The sequence below is a fragment of the Leuresthes tenuis genome, unplaced genomic scaffold (assembly GCF_036924035.1).
Source record: "Leuresthes tenuis unplaced genomic scaffold, fLeuTen1.0.hap1 SCAF_10, whole genome shotgun sequence".
NCBI classification, from domain to species: Eukaryota; Metazoa; Chordata; class Actinopteri; order Atheriniformes; family Atherinopsidae; genus Leuresthes; species Leuresthes tenuis.
In genome coordinates this window covers 21,102,556-21,122,483 of record NW_027325364.1, presented here as the reverse complement: position 1 = coordinate 21,122,483, position 19,928 = coordinate 21,102,556, and the positions used below count along the sequence as shown (strand labels likewise).

Below are 19,928 nucleotides of genomic sequence, written 5' to 3'. Positions count from 1 at the left end.
GTTGCATTCCATCTAAATGGAGAATAAGTCTCAGGTGAGAGGAGATGAAGGATGGCACTACACACCTGATGTCAAGTGGAAGAGTCTAGAGTGGCCACTGGTGCCTTCAGGTAACCTCGCACTGAATACTGTTATGCTGTTTCCTGCTTTCACTCTCAGTTTTGATGGAGTTTAACACATTTCAACCTACTTGGTATTTTAAAAATGATGGTTAAGGTTGGGAAAACGCCATGGCTCGCATTAAAACGGACCCTCTTATAATGTAATGCTTGAAAATGTCCTTTCCAGGATTATTAGCTGCACACAAAACATGCTGGACACACAAACCAGAGTTCCTATCTGAAATTTGAAAGTCGTGCTAAATGGCCCAAAAACACAGCTTCTGTCTTCATCAGCACTAATACAGAGTTTCCTGCTACATGAGTATTTGATGTTTTTCCAAACGACCGTGCTGGTGCTTTCCTGGCGACTGGGTTGAGCATTTCAGACGGAAGGAGACCAGAGGTGTTTCAGGAATCTGCAGTTTGCAAAAAATAAATAAATAAATAGGAAGCACGTCTTTAAACCCCTACCATTAAACCTCACTTAATGACTCTCAAAGTTAATGATGATGGAGACCAGCTTAATTGCAGGTCTACTATGAAGTGTTTAATCATTAGGAAAAATTAGGCAACCGACCTCTCACTTCAACAGCCTTGTGTGTGGCCAGTTTTACACGGTCTTACTTATCAACAATTCATTGTAAAATAGTCTCCAAAGGGTTTTTAGGAACATACCAACAAAGGTTATGAAGATTACAAACAAGCAAATACAAGCATTCATTTCAAGTATTTATAAAATTGATAGTCCCCGTGTTTTATAATGAAGAAAACACATTCAGCACGTTCTCAGGGGCCCACACTTTTGATGAGGAACCAAAATTTAGTTTTAGAAGGAAACGCCACAGGGCAGCTTTAAAATTTCACAAGCTTACAAACTGCTCAACAGAACAGGACTAAAATCTATCTGAGTGTAAATGATGACCCGATGGCTTCCTCCATGCAGCTTCTTCTTTTCGAAAAAAAAAAAAAAGAAAAGAAGCTTTTCAGTTTTTCATAGGACAAGGCCACTATACGCTCAGTGTGTAGAGATGGCAGAAAACCCGCAAATGTGTGCAGAGTAAATCTAATTGAAAGGAATATATGATGTATGAGTAATTCATTTCTGCTTTGTCACGCATTATGAAAAATGTGAGTTAATATTCACAATTACACAATGCCACTGGCAGTTGCTTTAATGATGTGTGCCTCAGTCCTCTTCTGACTCTGCGTCGTGCTAAGAAAATAAGTCTGATTATCATAAATATGCATCACGCACAATTCACGTTTCATCACTGTGGCAGACCACAGAGATTTGAAGAAATGCTAATATGTCCGGCAGCATTCCCATTTGGTACCAGCGCCGACGATAATCCTCCACTGGGTCCAGTGGGACCTTACCTGCCACAAAATGACTACAGCACCATCTCCGAGCAAATATTACCTGAGGAAAATGCTCAGGACAAAGCTTCTGACTGGTTATGAGGGTTATAAATAAGGGTCAGCTTATTTATCCTATGCACAGAAGGAGAGAAAAAATAAAAAAAGATGTGTTGCAGTTCAAAACAACCTCAGAGCGTGCAGTAAAATCCAATGCAACCTCGGCACGTGAACATACTGCAAAGTGTTTCATGAGCACAGTTATTTTGACATTGGCATTTAAATATTCTCAATTATCTCAACTTCTGCATCCGTTTCATGTTGAAATATGATACTGTATGTAATCTACTCCTTTTCTTTTTCAATATCATCAAACTACATGAACAACAATTACATTCTATGCTAGTTTCTTTTACTGTCTTTTAAAAGAGATAAAAATAATCAAAGTATGTGTGATTTGGCTAGAGGTTAATCCTCACCCATTTGTTGGTGTATACAAACTAAACCTTCTCAGTAAATCTAATGAATGCTATAGATCAGGGTATAGGAATGAATGTCAAATATGGATGAAACCTTTTTTTTTTTCAGCCTGTGGCTAAACTTTCAAAAATGACTTATCTTCAGTGAGCAGAGGTGTAAACAAAACAAAATGCTCAGCATGTCTGCAACTCATCTTGACACAAGTGGGGGAAAAAAATCCAGATTTTTAAATCGTTTCAGCGAGCTGCTGGTGTGAGACGAATATTTAGATCAACACTGGCAGCAGCTAGAACTTCAGTTGTAAGGTAGCCAACATTCACCCCCTTGAGACGACAAAAATCTTACCAGTTGAACAAGAAAAAGCAGTGGCTCATCCAGGATGAGAAATGCTTTCAAATCATCAAATGTAGAACAAACAAGGCCGTATTCAGAATACAGGATGACCTTCCTTTTTTACCTAAGGTTGGTGGTTTGAAATTATTGATGAGCACTGTACCAACATTCCCACCAGACACCGAAAAGGTCAGCTGCAACCCTTCACTGAAAAGAAGTTTAAAGAAGCTTTTTACTCTTCAAATATATATATATATATATATTTATTTCCACAAGTTTTCATACAAACATCTGTTTTTCCAAAAATAGAAACTGTTGAAAATGTTGGATCATTAAAGGTGCACCGTCATGGCTATGAACAGTGTCCACTGGTAAAGCTGTGATATAACTGAATATAAAGCAACACAAGGGGATCCTCACTGAGACAATTATCACAATAAGAGCTACAAGTTGCTTCTCTTTTACTCTGCATCAGTCTCCAACACCTGAGTTTGACTGGGGCAAGCACTTTCAGGACTGCTAGGTGAAAGTACAGGGAAGGAGTACCTATCCACTGTGCAAAGACTGGTTGGATTAGAAAAATAATTAAGGGCAATTCAATTCAGACTTCTTCCCTAAATGATTGGGCTGCAGGTGGAGCTCTGACGCGAAGGTATTCATCACATTAAGTCACTTATTATTGCATCTACAAAGTAAAATCGTATAAAAGGACTTTAAACACCCTCTAAATCTGCACATATGCTGTCAGAGTGGCACATCAACACATGCTGATGGGCAAAGCTCCTGACTGGTTTACTGGTAACAGTGCTCCCTCAATGACAAGCATATGCCCTGTTTTTAAGCACACACGTGCATTTCCATCGGACTTCTCCTTTAACCAAACGTTCAAACCCTCACCAGATGGCCAGAACTTCTACTATCAATTTACAAAATGCTCCTCGTTGATTTCATGTGTGGCATTCAAATGGTTGGCCAACTCTTGCATGACGGAATCTTTGCCAATCTGGTCGTTCCTCCGCTTTTCCATGATCACGTCCTCCAGGCTCTGAAACTCCAGGACGTGACTTTTCTTTTCAGAAAAGAGTAGCTTTAACCTGTACGGCTGCTTTCCGATCCTGATCTCCCCTCCGATTTTGAATTCCCGTTTGCCAAAGCGGCACCAGGCGGCAAAACACTCAGAATTCCTCCAGCACAGCTCTCTGTCTCTGGCCCCAACGTGGTCGAGGGCGTGACGCACGATCACCTCCGGCGGGAGCGCGCGGTACCTGTAGAGGCTGTTCACTATCCTGCCCGGTTTGCCCTGGCTTACGTCAGTTAGAAAGTTGTTCTTTATCTCGGCTCGGTGCAAATGAACCACCTGGAAGTCCCCGACGTAAACGGCCCAGTGCGGATACTGTCCAGTGGCGACAAACTCCAGCAGGTCTCCCGGTTTGCACTTGTTCAGGAGACTTTCCGGAGAGTAAGTGGCGGCTCCGGTCTTTCTCTCGTACACGCACTCCTCCCGGTAGTAGATCGCGCAGTCCAGCTCGTCCTGGGGATCGAAGGGCTTTTCTTCGTGATTCTCCGGTTGGCAGTCCGATGGAAAGTGATTCAAATGATCGTCCTGATCGTCGTCGTCATCATTAGAGAAGATATAAGATACACCAATCCTCGGTCCGTCGCCATCGGGGTCGAACCCATTTGGGTCCGATGTTGGCACTTCGGCGTAATTTAAGTGCGTTAGTTTTTCCACCTGATTCCCCATCTAGATAGAAACGGGGTTAAACTACACGGAGAAACAGAATCCACCTGTTTGTTTGTTTTTTTTTTGGTTGTTTGGCGCTCACCCCTCAGGAGGAGACGGAGGGAGGCGCAGAGTTGCGCTGTGTCTTAACTAAATCCAAAGCGGTGGAGGCGGGCACCAGTAATCCATGTCCAGCTGTAGGTTCTGTTCTCCGTGGATCACCACCTGTGCAGACCTGTGGAAAAATAAACAGGACGGCAGCTTTAAGGGTGCGTTCAGGTGGCATTGAAGGCAGACTAAGCACACAAGTATAATGTACGCTGAGTTGACATCCTCAACAGGTGTGACCCGATTCACCTGTTGGCTCACATTTTCAATAGAGCAGAATTACATCGCATAGTGCTATGCTTCCACATGGCCTCGCTGCCGCCCGTCATCTACCCTGCTGCTGTTATTAGTCTTCCTCATTTGTTCTCAAGTAAAACTCCTATCGGCCACGTCCAGTAAACTCACCAGACAGCTATCACTCACCTGTAGTTCAGCGCTGGTCTCTCTCTCTCTCTCTCTCTCTCCCGTCGTCACATCGGTGAGAGAAACTCGCAGCTGCTCCCTTTCCTGCGCGGTTGGCTGTTGATCTGTGCGGTTTACCCTGCTACAGACTGACTGTTGCATGAAGCACAGTGTTTGTTGCAGTGAAACTCGCCCAAGATCCAGCGACTGCTGGGAGGTGTTGTCATTTAAAGCAACAGTGAGCCCTGTTCAGTCATCACTTCAAATAAATAGTGTGTGTGGTGGTGGTGGTGGGTGGGGGGGTCAGTAGAAATGTTATCTCTTTTTTTTTCTTCTTCTTCTTGTCAGTAATTCCCTGAATCCAGATAGCCTCAGTTTGAAATAGTGTAGCAAATATTAAACAGAAACTACATGCGCTTAGTCACGACCGGTTTGACAAAGTGTGACGCAAATTGAGGACACAGTTTAAAAAAAAAAAAAGGTCAAACTTTGAGCAGAGAAGCCACCCCACAGTGCGAGTAGAAAGAAAGGGCCAGCCATAGAGGTTTGACTGAGAAAGGCTCATGATGTCGCACGGCATATCTACTGGCGGAAGGGGAAAACTTTGTTGCTCATTTTGAATTTGACGCTAGAAACACGTTTTTTCCAGAAGACTTTGGATAGAAATAGCAACAGGCAACAACAAAAAAATTTGTTTTTTTTTTTTGGGGGGGGGGGGTTAAAAACATCGCAGGGAGGCTGGGACAGGGTGTGTGGGCAAATAGTTCAACAATTGCTGAAACGTTTTAATCGGAGTAAAATTGCGAAGAATTTGCGTATTTCATCACCTACCTCGCAGAGTTCAGCCCTGTCCCCAGTACGCAACAGGATATGGATTAAAATAATACTACTTGTGATCGTCAGACCCCCAGACAGCGCCACAATAAAAAATAAATAAAAACAAACAGATACCATTTTGGACCACAATATAGCAGCACGGCCAGAGGAACACTTTGGTTAACATCATCAGTGAACACACTGATGCACAAAAACTGTGCAATCAGTTAGAAAAGCTGGGATATTGGCCCCAACATGGAGGCACAGTGTACAACTGTCCTCTGGAATGATCAATTCCTCTTGGAAATCTTGCATATCACATCCTCGTGACTAAAGGGGAGAGGGGAATCTCTTTTTTTTTTCATTGGCATCACATATCTTAAAAGTCAGTGTCTCTAATGATAGACACTTGAATCAAGCACAAGTCTCATCTTCCCCCTCCATCCAGCTGAAGCACTGCCACGACCAATATTCCTGTGCTTAGACATGTGAATAAGTTCACTTCCACGCAGCCAAAGGTACAGTCCTCCCAGGACGAGTCGGCGTCTCGGGAAGCCCTTACACCAATGTCAAAGAACGCTTTTGAAGAGATGAGCGTGAATGCCACATCAAACGTAACCGGGGTGGAAAAAGCTGATATCTTCAAGGGGTTTGTTTTTTTCACACAATTGTGTGCCTGTGCAATGTTTGATTGAAATAGATACTGACGATTCTGCATCCATCCAAAAGGCCTCAAAAGGTCCCACGTTAAATGCAATGCTGGTGTGGGTTTGCACATTATACAATGACGTGCTAATAATTTACAAAGTACTTAGCATGACTGTGCTGTGAAAGCAATTAGATTCGCAAAATGAAGTAGAATGGGCAACTTAATGAGTCAACATTAGCCAAGACTATTCGTTGCCAGTTAATTTCTTCGATGGCAAAATAATCTTAATGTTCCGTGACGCACTCACAGCTGAGGGATAGCAAACAGAAATGTACAAAAACGCCTGATGCAAGGTTATTAAAAGATTAGCTTCACCTAGTTTCATCTCAACGCTGCCTTTGTTTGTTTCTCTGAGGAATAATGACCCCCTTACAAGCAGGGGGAGATTGAATCATGTAAGAGCATTTCCCGGAGAGGTTAAGTAACTGCTTGTTTACAGCTCCTACACATGACTGTAGCAGCATTTCTCTTTCATGTCAGGCATTGTTCCTGCTATCAGATCTGGGTCTCTTCCTTTAGAGACAGAAGCTCGCGAGTCAAAGATCTCACCAATTTTCATTCATAGACAGCATGACTCACTGACCAGAGGACTGTGTGGGAGAGTTTGTCACTGTTCTACTAGTAATCCCACACAGGCCTGAGGCTGGGAATCTTTATTACAGAGCTGGGGTCCATTTGTTTGGCGCTGACAACATGTAAACACTGCTCCCTTGTGGAGGAGCCAACTCACTGCATCGCTTCAGAGAACAATATTAGAAATGTCAGTCATGGAGTGTGACGGCATTCATTTGTGTAAATACCTGAGGCTTTTATTCACATCCAGTAAAAATGGAAATCCCACAGATGAAATCACTTGTACAAGTCTTCAAATCAAAACAAGGAGCACATAACAAAAAGAAAAATAAAAGTTTGCTGTTAAAAACAAAGTAAGACCACTACGTCTTGTTTTGTCTCTTTTGGCTCTGGATCTTTCTTCTCAGCACCTGATCAGGAACGAGGTCCGACTCTCTCACATCTGCGTTGCTGCAGCCCACCACAGGACAGCTGGAGGACAAAGGCGGAGAGAGAAAGTCAAGGCGGTGCATACATAGATGTAGGAATGTCTGATTTTTACTGTACACCAACTTATTTCACTTTCTACTGGCGTATGATTGTGGGCAACACATCAAGACGTGGGGAGATGCCCGGGGCCTGTAGTGCAGGGCCAGTTCAATACAACCAGCACGGCTCGCCCTAATGAGAGACTGGGTTCATGAACTGTAGAGACCTCGATGACATTACGCACGCTTTGATATGTATAAAATCAAACCTCAGATATCGTTGACAACTTGAAATATGGGCACTGGAGGGCTGCTGATTGAGAGCTGCTCACTAAAGGCGCAACAGTATTTCATCAGTCACACGTAATGACTTTAAAGCAAAGGCACTGTGGCTGCGACTGAACACAGCGACTACGGTAAGGACTCAGGAACAGTGGAAAGGATTCTTTGACAAGTAACTTTGGGATTTCATCAGTGTTCCTCTAGGACCAGCCGCATTTAATTTGATTCCAACATCAAAGCAGTAAAATGAAGAAATATGAATTTAGGTAATCAAAGCAGCCGGCTGCTGGTCCCAGCCCGCAGAGCTGTTTTCCTGCTGCAAAACCTGACTCCACTATCTTAACTGTTCTCCAAGGAAGAGCGTCTTACCGGCATTTCTTTTTCTGGCTCTTTTTTGTTTTGATCAGGCCCAGTATGGCTTCCTCTTCATAGTGGTGGTTACACTTCTTATTCTTCACTGGGTTCACCATTTCCACCTTGAATACAGAGGCACAGAGGTGCGTCACACAACGAAAACTCACGAGACCGCCAACAATATTTAGCTGCTGAAACATCAAGCACTGCGGAAATGAAGCGAGAAGGCAGAAATATTTCAAAATGGAAAAACAAAGAGGATTGTGTTCAAATTTGCATTAGTGTGAAAATAAAAAAATAAAGGCCTTCATCATGCCGGGGTAATTTACCTGTGTGAGTGGGCAGGAGAAATTGACTTGGCTCTGTGTAACCGCAATGTCATCGTCGAGCTCCTCCATGTTCTCCGCCGACTCCTGGTTGGCTAGAAACACAACAAACATGGGGCTGGTTTCCAAAAGTCCAATCACAGTGATAAAAGATGAGCTGGAACGTTAACAAGATGGCAGGGTGTTATCCTACAGGCTTAAATGATGTTCTTTTTACGGAGTGTAGCACTTCAGCAGTCATGGATTCAAACCAAAAGGGACTGTTTTCCACAAAAAAAACAAGTCACCACCCACAAGCCCTTACTTTACCGTTAAATGTGTGATAAAGTCCCATTCAGCACACTCATCTACACATGAAGGAATCCTTTTTCAGACCACAGTTAACTTCCACAATAAGTAGTTTTGCTGCCTCACCGCTGATTATGTTGCCAGCCTAAACTCCTCTGGAGGATTATGTTAAGATTATGCAGTGCAAGAAATTACAATTTTACACTTCAGTTTTCTTCTTTTGATATGCAATTAATGTCCACAGAGAACCTCAAAACACACGACACAAGCAAATATTATTTAGCATAAGCAAAAAGAACACCGGCTGCCCCAGACGTCCTCTCTTGGCTGTCATCAGTGACCGTCACGTGTCCTTAACACTGCACTCTGTCTCAGAGTCTATTAGTTGAGATCATTCAACCTCTCTTGTCTTTCCAAAGGTCATACCTTGTTTAAGAGAGTTCTTGATGCTGTCTTTGAAAGCCGCCACTTTCTGGTGACTGTGTAGTTCAGCCTCCGAGAGTCTGGCGACCCTCTCTGAAAACTTCTCCTTCACTTTGTCAGAAAGGTTGAACATGGTCTCTGGCTGCTGTGCGGTAACCTGCAGGAACAGAGTCGTGTTAAGCAGTGTCCACAACCTGGAAAGTTTGATTCAGCAGCTTTACCTAAGTTCTCAAGTAAAACTCTGATGTCAAGAATGTAGAAAAGACAGCAAGGGGAGTGCCACGAACAACCTGACATGAAATCAAACAGTCTTATCTATAGTTCTCCATGCACTGCCTCTCAGGTTCGATACCTTGATTTAGCACAGGGGTAAACTTGTTCTCCACTTAGATGGTTAGACCAGGACACTTAGTATTCACCTCTGATGTTACTTGTTGCACAGCATCAATGAAGTAGTTAACTTCTCTGTCCAGCTGGGCACACTCCAGAATCATGGCCTCCATCTCAGCAACGCCTGGATTCACCTCTTCATCTGAAACACAAGGGCACACATAGAGGTGGGAGTAGTGTTAAGCTGTTTTACCGAAATGGGAAACAAAAAGGCAAACCCCTCTCTTTATTAACACTTTATTACACATTTAAAAACTCTTACATTTAAAGCTGATGTATCAGTAACTTGCTTGTAATGTACTTTTAAGGCTACATTAGGCAGGATGATCCCAGCAGGTACACCATCTGTGTATTATTGCACCACTGGTAAAATGTGGTTCAATAAAAGCAAACAGCATTAGAGAAATACTCAACTTTTCCCCACTGGCATACAAATATAAGTGATGGCTTGAATCCGGAGGAAGATCCGGAGACACTGAAGGTATGTGAGTGTAAACCATAACGAGGCTGTGATATTTACCCTGAGCTTCCACCAGGTCCATAGCCACGTCTGTCACGATGTCCATCCCTGTCCCGATATCTGCCTGGAATGACTTTAGGCTCGAAAGTGTCCCGTGAACAGCGCTCAGAGACATTGCGAGGAGCCACTTTAATCTTTTATGCCGACAGACTAGCTAACTCAACGGTAGCCGTACTGGCTAACACCAACCGTCCCCTGCTTCTGGCCCGCTGCTCACAGCGAGCTTCTTACGCCAAGGCCGAGAAGTGTCTTCAAACTGCTTGCTAAAAAAAAAAAGCAGTAGTGAAGATTACAAGCAAAGCTTAAACCCAAATCACCCGCGGAAAAACAAGAACTGCAACAACGGCCGAGTATAAACTTCCGGGTGAGTTTTTTCAAAGTAAATCCTTTGACCAAACGGTTTCCAGCAGCAGAAAAACAAGAGAGGCATATTATGAAGAATCTTTATTGACACGATTCAGTCAGCAATGGCACAGAATATTAGTGTACAAAGGCATTTAATAGGTAATTTGAAGAACAACATATTATCATTAGTGCAAAATATTAATAGAAATGGAAGTAAAAAAATTTAATGGAGCTTTTCAAAAGCAGGTATTGTGACAGCTGGGTCTCTTCTAAGGGAGAAACACATCTTAAAACACCTGTAATACTCCTGCAATGACAAGTCAAAATGCTGTCTGGGGGCCCAGCATCTGAGAGATGTCGCAATAGGAAAAGCACAGGTATAAATAATGGAATAGGCGATGCGTGCAGTCCAGCGATACTTACTGAAACACTCATACGGAACAAAAATTAATCAGAAATGCTATTAGCAACACCTGTGCTCTCCCCACCAACACAAGACAAAACGTCCCCAACGGTCAGAAAGCCTCATGGTGACAAAACATTGTTTTCCTCACAGTACCGTTCTGAACTCGTCAAAAATGAAGCTGGGCACATGAGCCTCGACCACCTGAAGAATACAGAGAAAATACAGAGAAAATAACTTCACTGCCACAAAAATATACAAAAAAAAAAGAAAAATACAAACACGAGACTCTTCACGTGTCTCATTCAGTCACTTCAGGGCATGAAACACTGAGATTAATAATCTCTCGCATCAGAAAAGCTTTAAATCTGACCGTTGAAAAATGTCGAACCTTCCCTTCCACTCTCATTTATTGTGATGATTTAAATCATGTTATTTACCATTTTTAGAAAAGGGACTTGTTGTCTTACCTTACGGGAGAGCTTTGTGTACTTCACATAGTCTTCAAGGAACATCAGCGCTCCCACCACATCCGAAGGCATGTCAGGGATTTTCTGGCTGTAATGGTGTCAAATGGAAGCTCAAATATGAATTCATGTGGCTATGGCACAAAGTCTTTCTTTTCGTTGTCATTTTAGACTTTGCAAAACACCAGAGAAGTCAAGTTTACTCTATTACCTCGTGCACTGCTCCATGATGGAGCGAATGAACTGACCGATGAGAGCAAGGAACTGTTGTGTGTATCGAGAGTGGAACTGCTTGAGCAGGGTGAGCAAGCCAAGCACCAGTGGAGGCCAGTCCACCGGGTCTGTGGCTTTCTTACAGGTCATTCCTGGAGGTAAATAAATGACAGAAGAATTTATCAGATAAACCACGAGCCTAATGTGCGTCAGATTGCACCTTCTCAGTCAAAGTAGTGATTTACTACGATGTTCATCAGCCTGTCTAGTTGAAGAAGACTCACCCTGGTTTTTGCTGTACTGAAGTTTAGGCAGCTGAGCAATAATGAACAGGAAGTTGACGATTGGGAAGTAAGGGAGACGTTTTGTCGTGATGTAGATCTGCATCAAGCAAAAACAGAGGAAATGTTTCTATTCCTGGTGAAATGGGACGTTTGAACGAGGCTCAGTCATTACACAGAGAGGGAAATCATTTGCATACCTTGTTCAGTGGGTTGTGAAGGCCAGCTGCCTCCAGGTAGGCAGTGATTTCATACAGTAGAGTGTTGTCCTCTTTAGGATAGGGCAGCGATGGGTCCTGGTAGTGGGCTTCAATGTCTACCAGCAGAGACCTGACAGGGCCATAATATAAAACAATATAACAAATCTACCTGTTTGTGGAATTAAAGTCAGTCTAAAGTTTATCATTCATAAAAAGCAACAGAATAAAGCTTGTGCCAAACAATTAATTTAGTCTTATTGTTACACCAGAAAAATCCTCTTATACCGGGACATGATTAAAGCAGCATGCACTCATTGGTGATGGTCGACTTACTTGTTGAGGTTTTCCAGGGCAGCGGCCAGGTGTTTGGAGTCAAACTTGCAGGAGTAGTTAAGCTCATTAGCAATCTGCTGTCTGAGAATCTGCATCTGACCAACCTACAGCAGACATTTAACGTTATTTATACATCGTTGTGTCTTTGACAGAGCATTGGTAGCAATAAGGCACGTCTTTACGAGTAATCCCAAACATGACAACAGCGTGGAGCGCTACCTTCATGATGGCCTCCAGGTATGCACTCCAGATTTTCTGGGACTTGGCCACAGCGTTTGCATACACTTTGCTGGCATTGGCTACACAGAGAGAGGGAAAAAAACAAGTTGTACGAGATATAAAAAAGAATAAGGTTATACCTAATAAGTTAACACCTACCCACAATGCCTTGCACTGGGTTGACAGCAGCCAGCAAGGTTCTGAAGACATCCACCACAGTTTTGTCTTTCAGGATGGTCTTCTGAAGCATCGTCAGGAAGTTCTGATGACAGAAATAGGGTTCAAATATATTCCACTCCCCATACTATGTGAGATGAAGCTATAGCAACATCTGTTTCAGTGTTTCGAGACTTTTTTTTGTAGTTGTTTTTGGAGATTAATTACCTGAAGTTCCTTGACAATCATGAAGCAGAGCAGCCGGTCCAGTCCGTTGAGACCGAATGTGCCCAGAGTGTTCTGGATCTCAGAGAACAGCCTGTTGTTGGTCACCTCGTGGTGACTCTTCAGGTCATACCAGGTGTTCATCTGGTCGATGTAGCATGTCACCCTGCAGAGAAAACCTGTTTGTCAGGTTGGTTTTGAAGATGGCATTGATATATCCGCCTTCACGCTCGATTTGGCTAAATTCTTTTGCTAACTGTTAAATTCGAGGATACATACTTTGGATCTGTGATTCTTAGGATCTCTCTGCAGAGACGACCAATAAAGGTGGCAGACTCATCCACAGGAGGAAACTTGGGAATGGGAATGTGGGAGGACTGGTGCACACTCTGCCAGTCCTGGATCTGAACAGAAACAAGGCACCACTTTCTCACTGATGACAAACTCATTACACCAGAATGGACTGCTGTTAGTTGTCCATTCAGGAATGTTAAGCCTGACCTTTGTCCTGAGGAAACTATTGCACTCCTGCTCCACATTGTAGTTGATGATGCGGGACACTTCCTCCTGCCAGATTTTGAGGCCATAAATGCTGACATAGTCCTGGATGTACTCAAACGACCTGTAGAAGCCGTCCATGGTGGCCGCCATCTCCTTCAACTTAGGCATCAGTTCACTGGGCTGAAAATATCAAGGTTATACACTTTTTTTAAATTCCATACGCATCTTCTTTAGCTCTTACAGTGCAAAATGACATCCCTCCATACAGTTTTTAATGAACAATAGTGAGCGAGGAAGAATATGACACAAGTTATATTTTGTGTGTTTTTTGGCTAGCATCACAGAAAAAGATCTTAAGCTCTCTCTCAATAACTATAATCTGATTCGACACACACCAAATATATCATAAACCAGAACTCAAGACAGATAATACTGTAAAGTGCAAAAATATGCTGCTATCAGATGATAACAGATTTCGAGGTCTTGCCTTAGCCTTGGGGTTGAAGATTAAGCCTTTGTGCAATGCATAAGCCACCCTCTTCACCAGCTCCTTCCTGATGCCATCCTCCAAAAGCTGCTTAGGATCCACCTAAAACATCCCAGCATGTTGAAAAAGCAAACCGTTTGGTCTGTGCGCCACAAAAAAAGGAGAGCTTGTCTTATTAGTTTGCTAACATTTAAGGTGGAAAACACTTACCTTAATGATCCCAACAAGAGTAGTTTTCATCATCAAGATGCCCTCAGTAAAAATAGAGATGTCGTGAGTGAATTTCGCCACCTGAATTCGCATAAAGGAGAATGATGTTTGGGAACAAATGCAAATGCAATCCAGCAAACATTCAATACAAATTCGCCCAACAAAGTTCTACCATTCTGTTTTGCATTCAACTTTAGATGAGCCTTATTAAAGTGTGTCTTACGAAATTAAAAATGCGACTTCAGTGGTTCACACTCTAATTAAAGCCACTTAAACACCTTAAACCTGCTGGCCGGATCTCTTTCCACATAAAGCTTTCCTTTCTAATTTCTAATTCACATTATAAGCTGCGGGTAAGATTGATGTTGCCTCTGCCTCCCATCCACCAATTCCAGAGTCCACATCTAAACAGAGCACTGTGAGGCCTCTTATCCACCTTCCTCATTTTATATAACACCTAAAGACTTCATGTCAGCGACACCCTGCAAAAAACTAAAAGGACAGTTGTTTTACTTCATAGCGGGCCCCCAGCTGAGAGTAGTCCTTTAGCTTGTCTTTATCCAGCCGTGTGGGCACCTCCATAATGTCGTGGATCTGAAGTTTGATAATTTTGGCCAGAGAGGTGAACATGCTCTCTGGGATGATTTGAAGAACCTAGAAGAAAGAGGGTAAAAGTGAGCAAAGTGAGCACCAACATGGATCTAATGTATCTTAAGGGTTTTTAAGCCAGGATAGTGAAATTAATCCAAAAAAGCAGATGGTACACAAAGCTGTGGAAGAGTAATCATGTGTACAGCTAGAGGGAACAAGTCTAGCATACAGAAACACAGAATGTGGCTGATGACACCAGAAGGTTAAAAACCCTCTGAAGTTTCACAGCCGCTAAGTGTTTCTTTTTGGGTAGATGTGCCAAACAGATGGTGCTGGAAACATTTATCATTGCCACAGATGTTACTGTGCGGATTCTAAATAATAATTTGGAACTTGTGGGGCCCATTTGTTACAATTATATAACAATGTTCATCTGTGAGTACCACAGAGAATGTCAATAATCTGTGACAAAAGCATTTCCAAACAAAAGCTAACAACACCGTATCCCACAGTACCTTTCTGACATAAGCCACCAACTCTCCAGAGTAGAACTGGGAGACACTCAGCAGGTCGGCGCTGTTGGCTTGGTTGATACGCAGCAGAGGAAGATCCAGAGCAGATGCCAGCTGGTCGTAGAAACACACCCACAGAATAAGTATTTCGAATATATACACAAATCGAGGCAATGGCATGTGAATCTTTTATTAATTCTTCTTATCGAGTGTGTGCACGTAGGCGTTGGACAAAAAGAGTCCTCACCTTCAGAAATGTAGCTCTCAGTTTTGTGACCATGGACGGGTTGACTCTGATGCTCTCCTGCATAATGGATGTAAAGCTGCAGAATAAAACATGAGCCAGGAAAAGACTGATGAAATCTGCCACGCAGACAAAACAAGGACAAAAATGAGTTGAATCAAAGTCAAAGAAATTTGCAGCACTGCAGCCATTTCACAGTTCATGCTATAGGTAGCTAAGCAGAATGAGTCTGTGGCTGGCTTTATGAAAGAGACATCTGTTATGAGCTCCACAACACAGAGGAGCTATGAAAAGAAATAGCAGTGATTGTTCAAAATATGCCAAAAGAAATCTGTTCACAACTGTCTAGCATCTGTTTACGCCAGGTCGCTTTACTAATGATAAACAGACACATGCACTCTTTATGAATAGATGCTGCCACTTATTTCAAACGTATTTTCACTGTCTATCATCTGCTGAGCACCTGTCGATTATCTGCCATGCGTAGGAGAGATCTCCAACGATCTGCATGGTGATGAGGACCTCTTCTTTGATGTTGATGGTGCGGATCATCTGGTGCAGGAACTTCCTGGTGTCGGCTAAAAATTGACAGACCTGCAGGTTGGACTCCAGCTGGTGAAATTCCTGGACCTGAAGGCAAAAAGAAACACAAATGATATATATAGCCGCAACTGTACAAAACACACAACGCTGCAGTCATATATCCGGAGCTTTTCCTATTATGTATTTTAATGAGTTTCTATTTTACTTGTGTTTACTGTAGCAGCAGTTTGCTTCTGTTTTGAAACATTGTTCTGGGATTCACTTTTTATCTCAGTCTGAGGCTGAGGCTAGCAAACTATCTTAGAGCAAAAACAGCAAGATATTAACACCATTATCTCTGACTGATCTAATCTGAGGACGTGAAGCCACGGTGAAATATGATTATCCTGCTCACCTCAACAAGAGCCTGTATGAGCTGAACCGTCTTCCTCCCGGCAGCTGTGGAGTCCTCATAGTTCAAAGACTCGATCTGTTTGGAGATCTCCCTGAACCATGCCTGCAAGTTCTCTGTGGAGGAACACAGAAAAAAAATAGACTGATCTCTCCGCTTTGGGGGAATTTTTCCAACTCAAGTTTCCCTGCGGCAACAATTAAGTCAAAACAACTTCATAGCTGTAGGTGTCATTTATCGATTTATCCAGTAGACGAGTGCAGCTCACCATTTTTCTCCACCCTCGTCAGAGGCTTGACGCCAGAAAAGACTTCGGCCAGCTCAGTCATCCTCTCGGATCCCTCCTTCTGGTAGCTCTCCCATTTGATCTGCTTCTCTGATAGCATCTGCTTGAACATCTGGAGGAGGGATAGCACAGATGCTTAGTCGATGAGGGAGGATAAGTCAGATGAGATGTGTAATTAGAACATTAAATGTGTGTCCTCTCGTACTGATAGACTGGCTATCCATATGTTATCTCGCTGTAAGCTAATGGGGCAAAATTGGCAGACACATCTAACAGGAAACACAGTTTGATGGATCACTTTGGGATTATTCAGAGATTCATTTCTCACTGTTTCTGCTGTCTGGAAAAAAAACAATTAACGATGAACTCAATGTTTCTAATGTTCCTCCCCATTATCACTCACCTCTTTGAGTGTGAACTCAAACTGAGCAGTGTCTAGCAGTAGCTGGAACAGGATCTTGGGGTTGTACTTTGAGTCGTTGAGCACTTGGTCTTTGATCTGACGCAGTCTCTTGTTGTTTGGGTCATAGGCTTGTGAAACAAAGCGCGTTTTTGTGAGTAACAAATGTGTTTTCTTTATCTGCCCACATCCGATATCTGCCCAGTCTTCTCACCTGACTCTGCCGAGTGCAGCATCAGCCATCGGATAGCAACATTGCAGTCCCTCAGACAGTTGAGTAGTTTGGGAATGTTGTCCAGGATGATTTCCTCCCTGAGGAAACCTTCCTTTAGCAGCTGCTGCACCTGAGGCCTCAGGCTCTCCATACTGGCTGCGTAGCGAGTGGCCTACACACAGTGATCAGTGACAGCGGTGAAAACGCTGGAAGGTTCGTTCTAATCAACGTATTGTTCATTAAGTCACTCCTCCAAGTACCCACTGGGAAGCATGGTACTGACGACATGTGACAGTAAAATAAGGGACAATTCAGTTGGATCCTTAGTCAGGATTCACACTTAAACTCATGACCATCCACCACCTTTTTCATTAACTTATCGAGAAGAGTTTAAAAAGTCGTTCTAAAGAGACAGATTTTGATTAACACCCTTGTGCTTTGCATTGATATTCCGCACAGCCAAAAGTGGAGACTTACAAATTCTGTGGGCACAGTCACTTGTCCCTGCATACATTAACATTGCCATAAATTAGCATTAACACACAGAGGGGGTGTCAACTGAAGAATCGAAAAAAAACTCTGTGACATTGAGTGTAATATATTTTTAATACCTGCTCTTTGATGTTGGCAGAGTCTAAGGTGTAGTTGAGAGCTATCTTGGCAGCTTTGTATGGCTCCCAGGCCTCTATCAGGTTTACTGTGATCCCCATGTAGATACTGATAACCTGCAGACAGACAGCAGGAACGCAATGAACGCCATAACATTTAATTAGATTGTTTATGTTGAGCTCTAATGTACCAGAGTAACAAAGCATAATTATATCATAAAACAGATGTGCTACCCAGTTGTCAGGGAAGTACTTGTCTACTATCTCCCTCATCTTGGCCTGCTGTGTGTGCAGTATGGAGGGACTGAAGAACAGGCACACGTAGAGCATGGCCGCCTGGTTAGCCAGCGCCGTGCTTCGATGCTCAGGGAGAGGGTAGGCAGACACCTGAGTGACAGAAGGAAAAATACGGTTCTAAGCCAGGCCTGGAAATTTGCTACAATCAACACCCCCATGCAGGTCTAAAGAAATCTGTCATCTTGTAAGTGAGGGCAGAATCTATTATAGATTTACATTACAAGTATGTAACAACTTGTGTTTTCACAAAATGTTTCTCACTTGGTTGTAGATGTCATCAGAGCGCAGCCTCCCAACGACCATGCTGATGAAAGTGGAACTAATGGGAACCCTCATGAAGTAGCTCTCTGGGTAGTTGGCTGGCCGTTTAGCTCCAGGCTGACTGGAGTAGCCGGTGCTGCGCAGGAGCTTGCAGATGTCATCCAGGTTGGAGTCAGCTGATGAGCGGGCTGCACTAAAGTATCCCAAAAAGCAAGAATAAGACAAGAATGATTTCAGCAGTTGAAAAAAATCTGAGGCAAGCTGAGCCAAATCAGCTTAATATTTACTACAAAGCATTAGTAAAGAGTTTATTTGACGATGCTGCAGCAAAAATTTCGGTGATTTTGACAAACATTTCACATGGCTCTGTGCATAGCTTCAATACGTGCATTTTCCCAACATAGGGGTGAGCTTAACTATGAGTCAAGTGGCTCAACTTTTGCTGCAAGCAAGCCCATGGGGTAACAATTCAAACTAGGAGCACTGAGCATGATTCACAGAGAGAATGTCATGTCTATGTGAGGGGGTGTGTGAGTCATAAGCGCACCTGTATCTATAGTAGGAAACAAGCATCCTTTCTCTGACTTCTCCTTCAATTTTCTGGTCGATAACCAACAACATGACTCCGTACAGGTAGAGAGCCTCACACTGGGTGGAAAAGAAATGATACAGATTCATCTTCTGTAAACTATTTTCACTTTATGTGTAATTTTAAAGACAAGGTATGTTTATTAATCTGCAAATCAGTGACACAGACACAGGTACATATATGAACTAATCAGAAAAGGTTTTGCTTGCATTAGCATTTGCGTTACTTACGAGGAGCTGCTTCCCGTCCTCGTTTAGAAGCACCGTCTCCAAGGTCTGTTGAATATAAACACCCTCATACAGGTCATCCAAATACCTGGGGAGACAAAAACAATGTAAAAACAAATATTAGTTTCTTCCATTGTCTTTTGTGGGGCAGTAACGCAAAAAGAGTGTGTCAGGTTTAAGTCTCAGTCCCTCATAAACGTAAACTGAGCCAAAACTCGAAGTAACCCCACTCCGCCGTACCTGTTAAGATCCATAATATATTTATGAACGCTCTCAAAAGCCAGATAGAACCTCGAGAGAATCTCAGTGTTGTTCTCTCTGAACTCTTCATCCAAGTCCTGAAGCTCCGGTTTGGCCTCCAGCTTGCCCTCATAATACTCAGGACCCTGGAGAGACACCAATATGCACTGCTGTACAAACACAATCTATACTTGTGTACCAGAATGCAATCAAAGAGTCCTTCACAAAGTAAAGTTAGAATAAAAATTGCTTTCAAAGAAACTAACCAGCTGGTTCTAGTAATGTAAGCTGATAACCACAGACAACTTCCCAGGCTAAAATTGTGAGGATTTAGGCTGCCCTGGTGGGATTCATACCTTGAAGTAGCTGAAGTCACAGATAATGTCTCCATACTTCTGCTGGTCACTTTTGTCCTTGAGCCTAAAAACTGTAGGGATGAAGTCAGAGAGGCGCAGGAGCTCTGCAATAATGGCATTCCCTCTGGAAACTATCCTGAGGACGGCCTGGCCACACAGGTTATTCTCTGCCAGGAAGTCCACCATAGTGGTTGGAGGGGGAAGACGAGGATATACAACACTCTGATACTGTGTCAAAGTACCAAATAGTCCTAGAAATGAAAAAAGAAGCAAAAGAAGGATGTTTTAAAACAACAAATGGTTTGATTTTTTTGTTTCTACAAAGATTAGAGATAATTTTACCATCAGTTTGTACTCTTCCAAGGCCAGTTTGTACTCTACCAAGGCCAGTTTGTACTCTACCAAGGCCAGTTTGTACTGACCAAGGCCAGTTTGTACTGACCAAGGCCAGTTTGTACTCTACCAAGGCCAGTTTGTA

At 42.9% G+C, this 19,928-nt stretch overlaps 3 protein-coding genes across 4 annotated transcripts; all 3 read right to left on the bottom strand.

Moving 5' to 3' along the window:
- Nucleotides 1-2,518: 2,518 nt before the first annotated feature.
- On the bottom strand, nucleotides 2,519-4,725 carry lratd2b (LRAT domain containing 2b). Of its 2 annotated transcripts, none has more exons than XM_072394683.1 (2): nucleotides 4,525-4,725; nucleotides 2,519-4,228 (listed from the first exon to the last, which is right to left on the bottom strand). In XM_072394683.1, the coding sequence occupies exon 2, from the start codon at nucleotides 4,012-4,014 to the stop codon at nucleotides 3,190-3,192; it is 825 nt and encodes a 274-aa protein (XP_072250784.1). In that variant the 5' UTR covers nucleotides 4,015-4,228; nucleotides 4,525-4,725; the 3' UTR covers nucleotides 2,519-3,189. The 2 variants fall into 2 exon arrangements, with proteins under 2 accessions (XP_072250784.1, XP_072250785.1); XM_072394684.1 differs by lacking the exon at nucleotides 4,525-4,725 and adding an exon at nucleotides 4,351-4,515.
- A 2,096-nt stretch (nucleotides 4,726-6,821) lies between these two features.
- nsmce2 (NSE2 (MMS21) homolog, SMC5-SMC6 complex SUMO ligase) lies at nucleotides 6,822-10,008 on the bottom strand. Its single transcript, XM_072393322.1, has 6 exons — nucleotides 9,652-10,008; nucleotides 9,161-9,273; nucleotides 8,745-8,898; nucleotides 8,034-8,125; nucleotides 7,720-7,826; nucleotides 6,822-7,072 (listed from the first exon to the last, which is right to left on the bottom strand). The coding sequence occupies exons 1-6, from the start codon at nucleotides 9,764-9,766 to the stop codon at nucleotides 6,964-6,966; spliced, it is 690 nt and encodes a 229-aa protein (XP_072249423.1). The 5' UTR covers nucleotides 9,767-10,008; the 3' UTR covers nucleotides 6,822-6,963.
- A 92-nt stretch (nucleotides 10,009-10,100) lies between these two features.
- washc5 (WASH complex subunit 5) lies at nucleotides 10,101-19,720 on the bottom strand. The gene is made up of 28 exons (XM_072394682.1): nucleotides 19,451-19,720; nucleotides 19,095-19,240; nucleotides 18,858-18,942; nucleotides 18,586-18,686; nucleotides 18,039-18,231; nucleotides 17,715-17,867; nucleotides 17,484-17,597; nucleotides 16,873-17,044; nucleotides 16,662-16,789; nucleotides 16,241-16,370; nucleotides 15,976-16,088; nucleotides 15,502-15,668; nucleotides 15,042-15,117; nucleotides 14,798-14,908; nucleotides 14,205-14,345; nucleotides 13,692-13,772; nucleotides 13,482-13,583; nucleotides 12,995-13,174; nucleotides 12,773-12,897; nucleotides 12,497-12,659; nucleotides 12,272-12,374; nucleotides 12,113-12,192; nucleotides 11,894-11,997; nucleotides 11,561-11,690; nucleotides 11,364-11,460; nucleotides 11,078-11,231; nucleotides 10,870-10,957; nucleotides 10,101-10,603 (listed from the first exon to the last, which is right to left on the bottom strand). Exons 1-28 carry the CDS (start codon nucleotides 19,634-19,636, stop codon nucleotides 10,547-10,549), a joined length of 3,480 nt encoding a protein of 1,159 aa, XP_072250783.1. The 5' UTR covers nucleotides 19,637-19,720; the 3' UTR covers nucleotides 10,101-10,546.
- Between the last annotated feature and the right edge of the window lie 208 nt (nucleotides 19,721-19,928).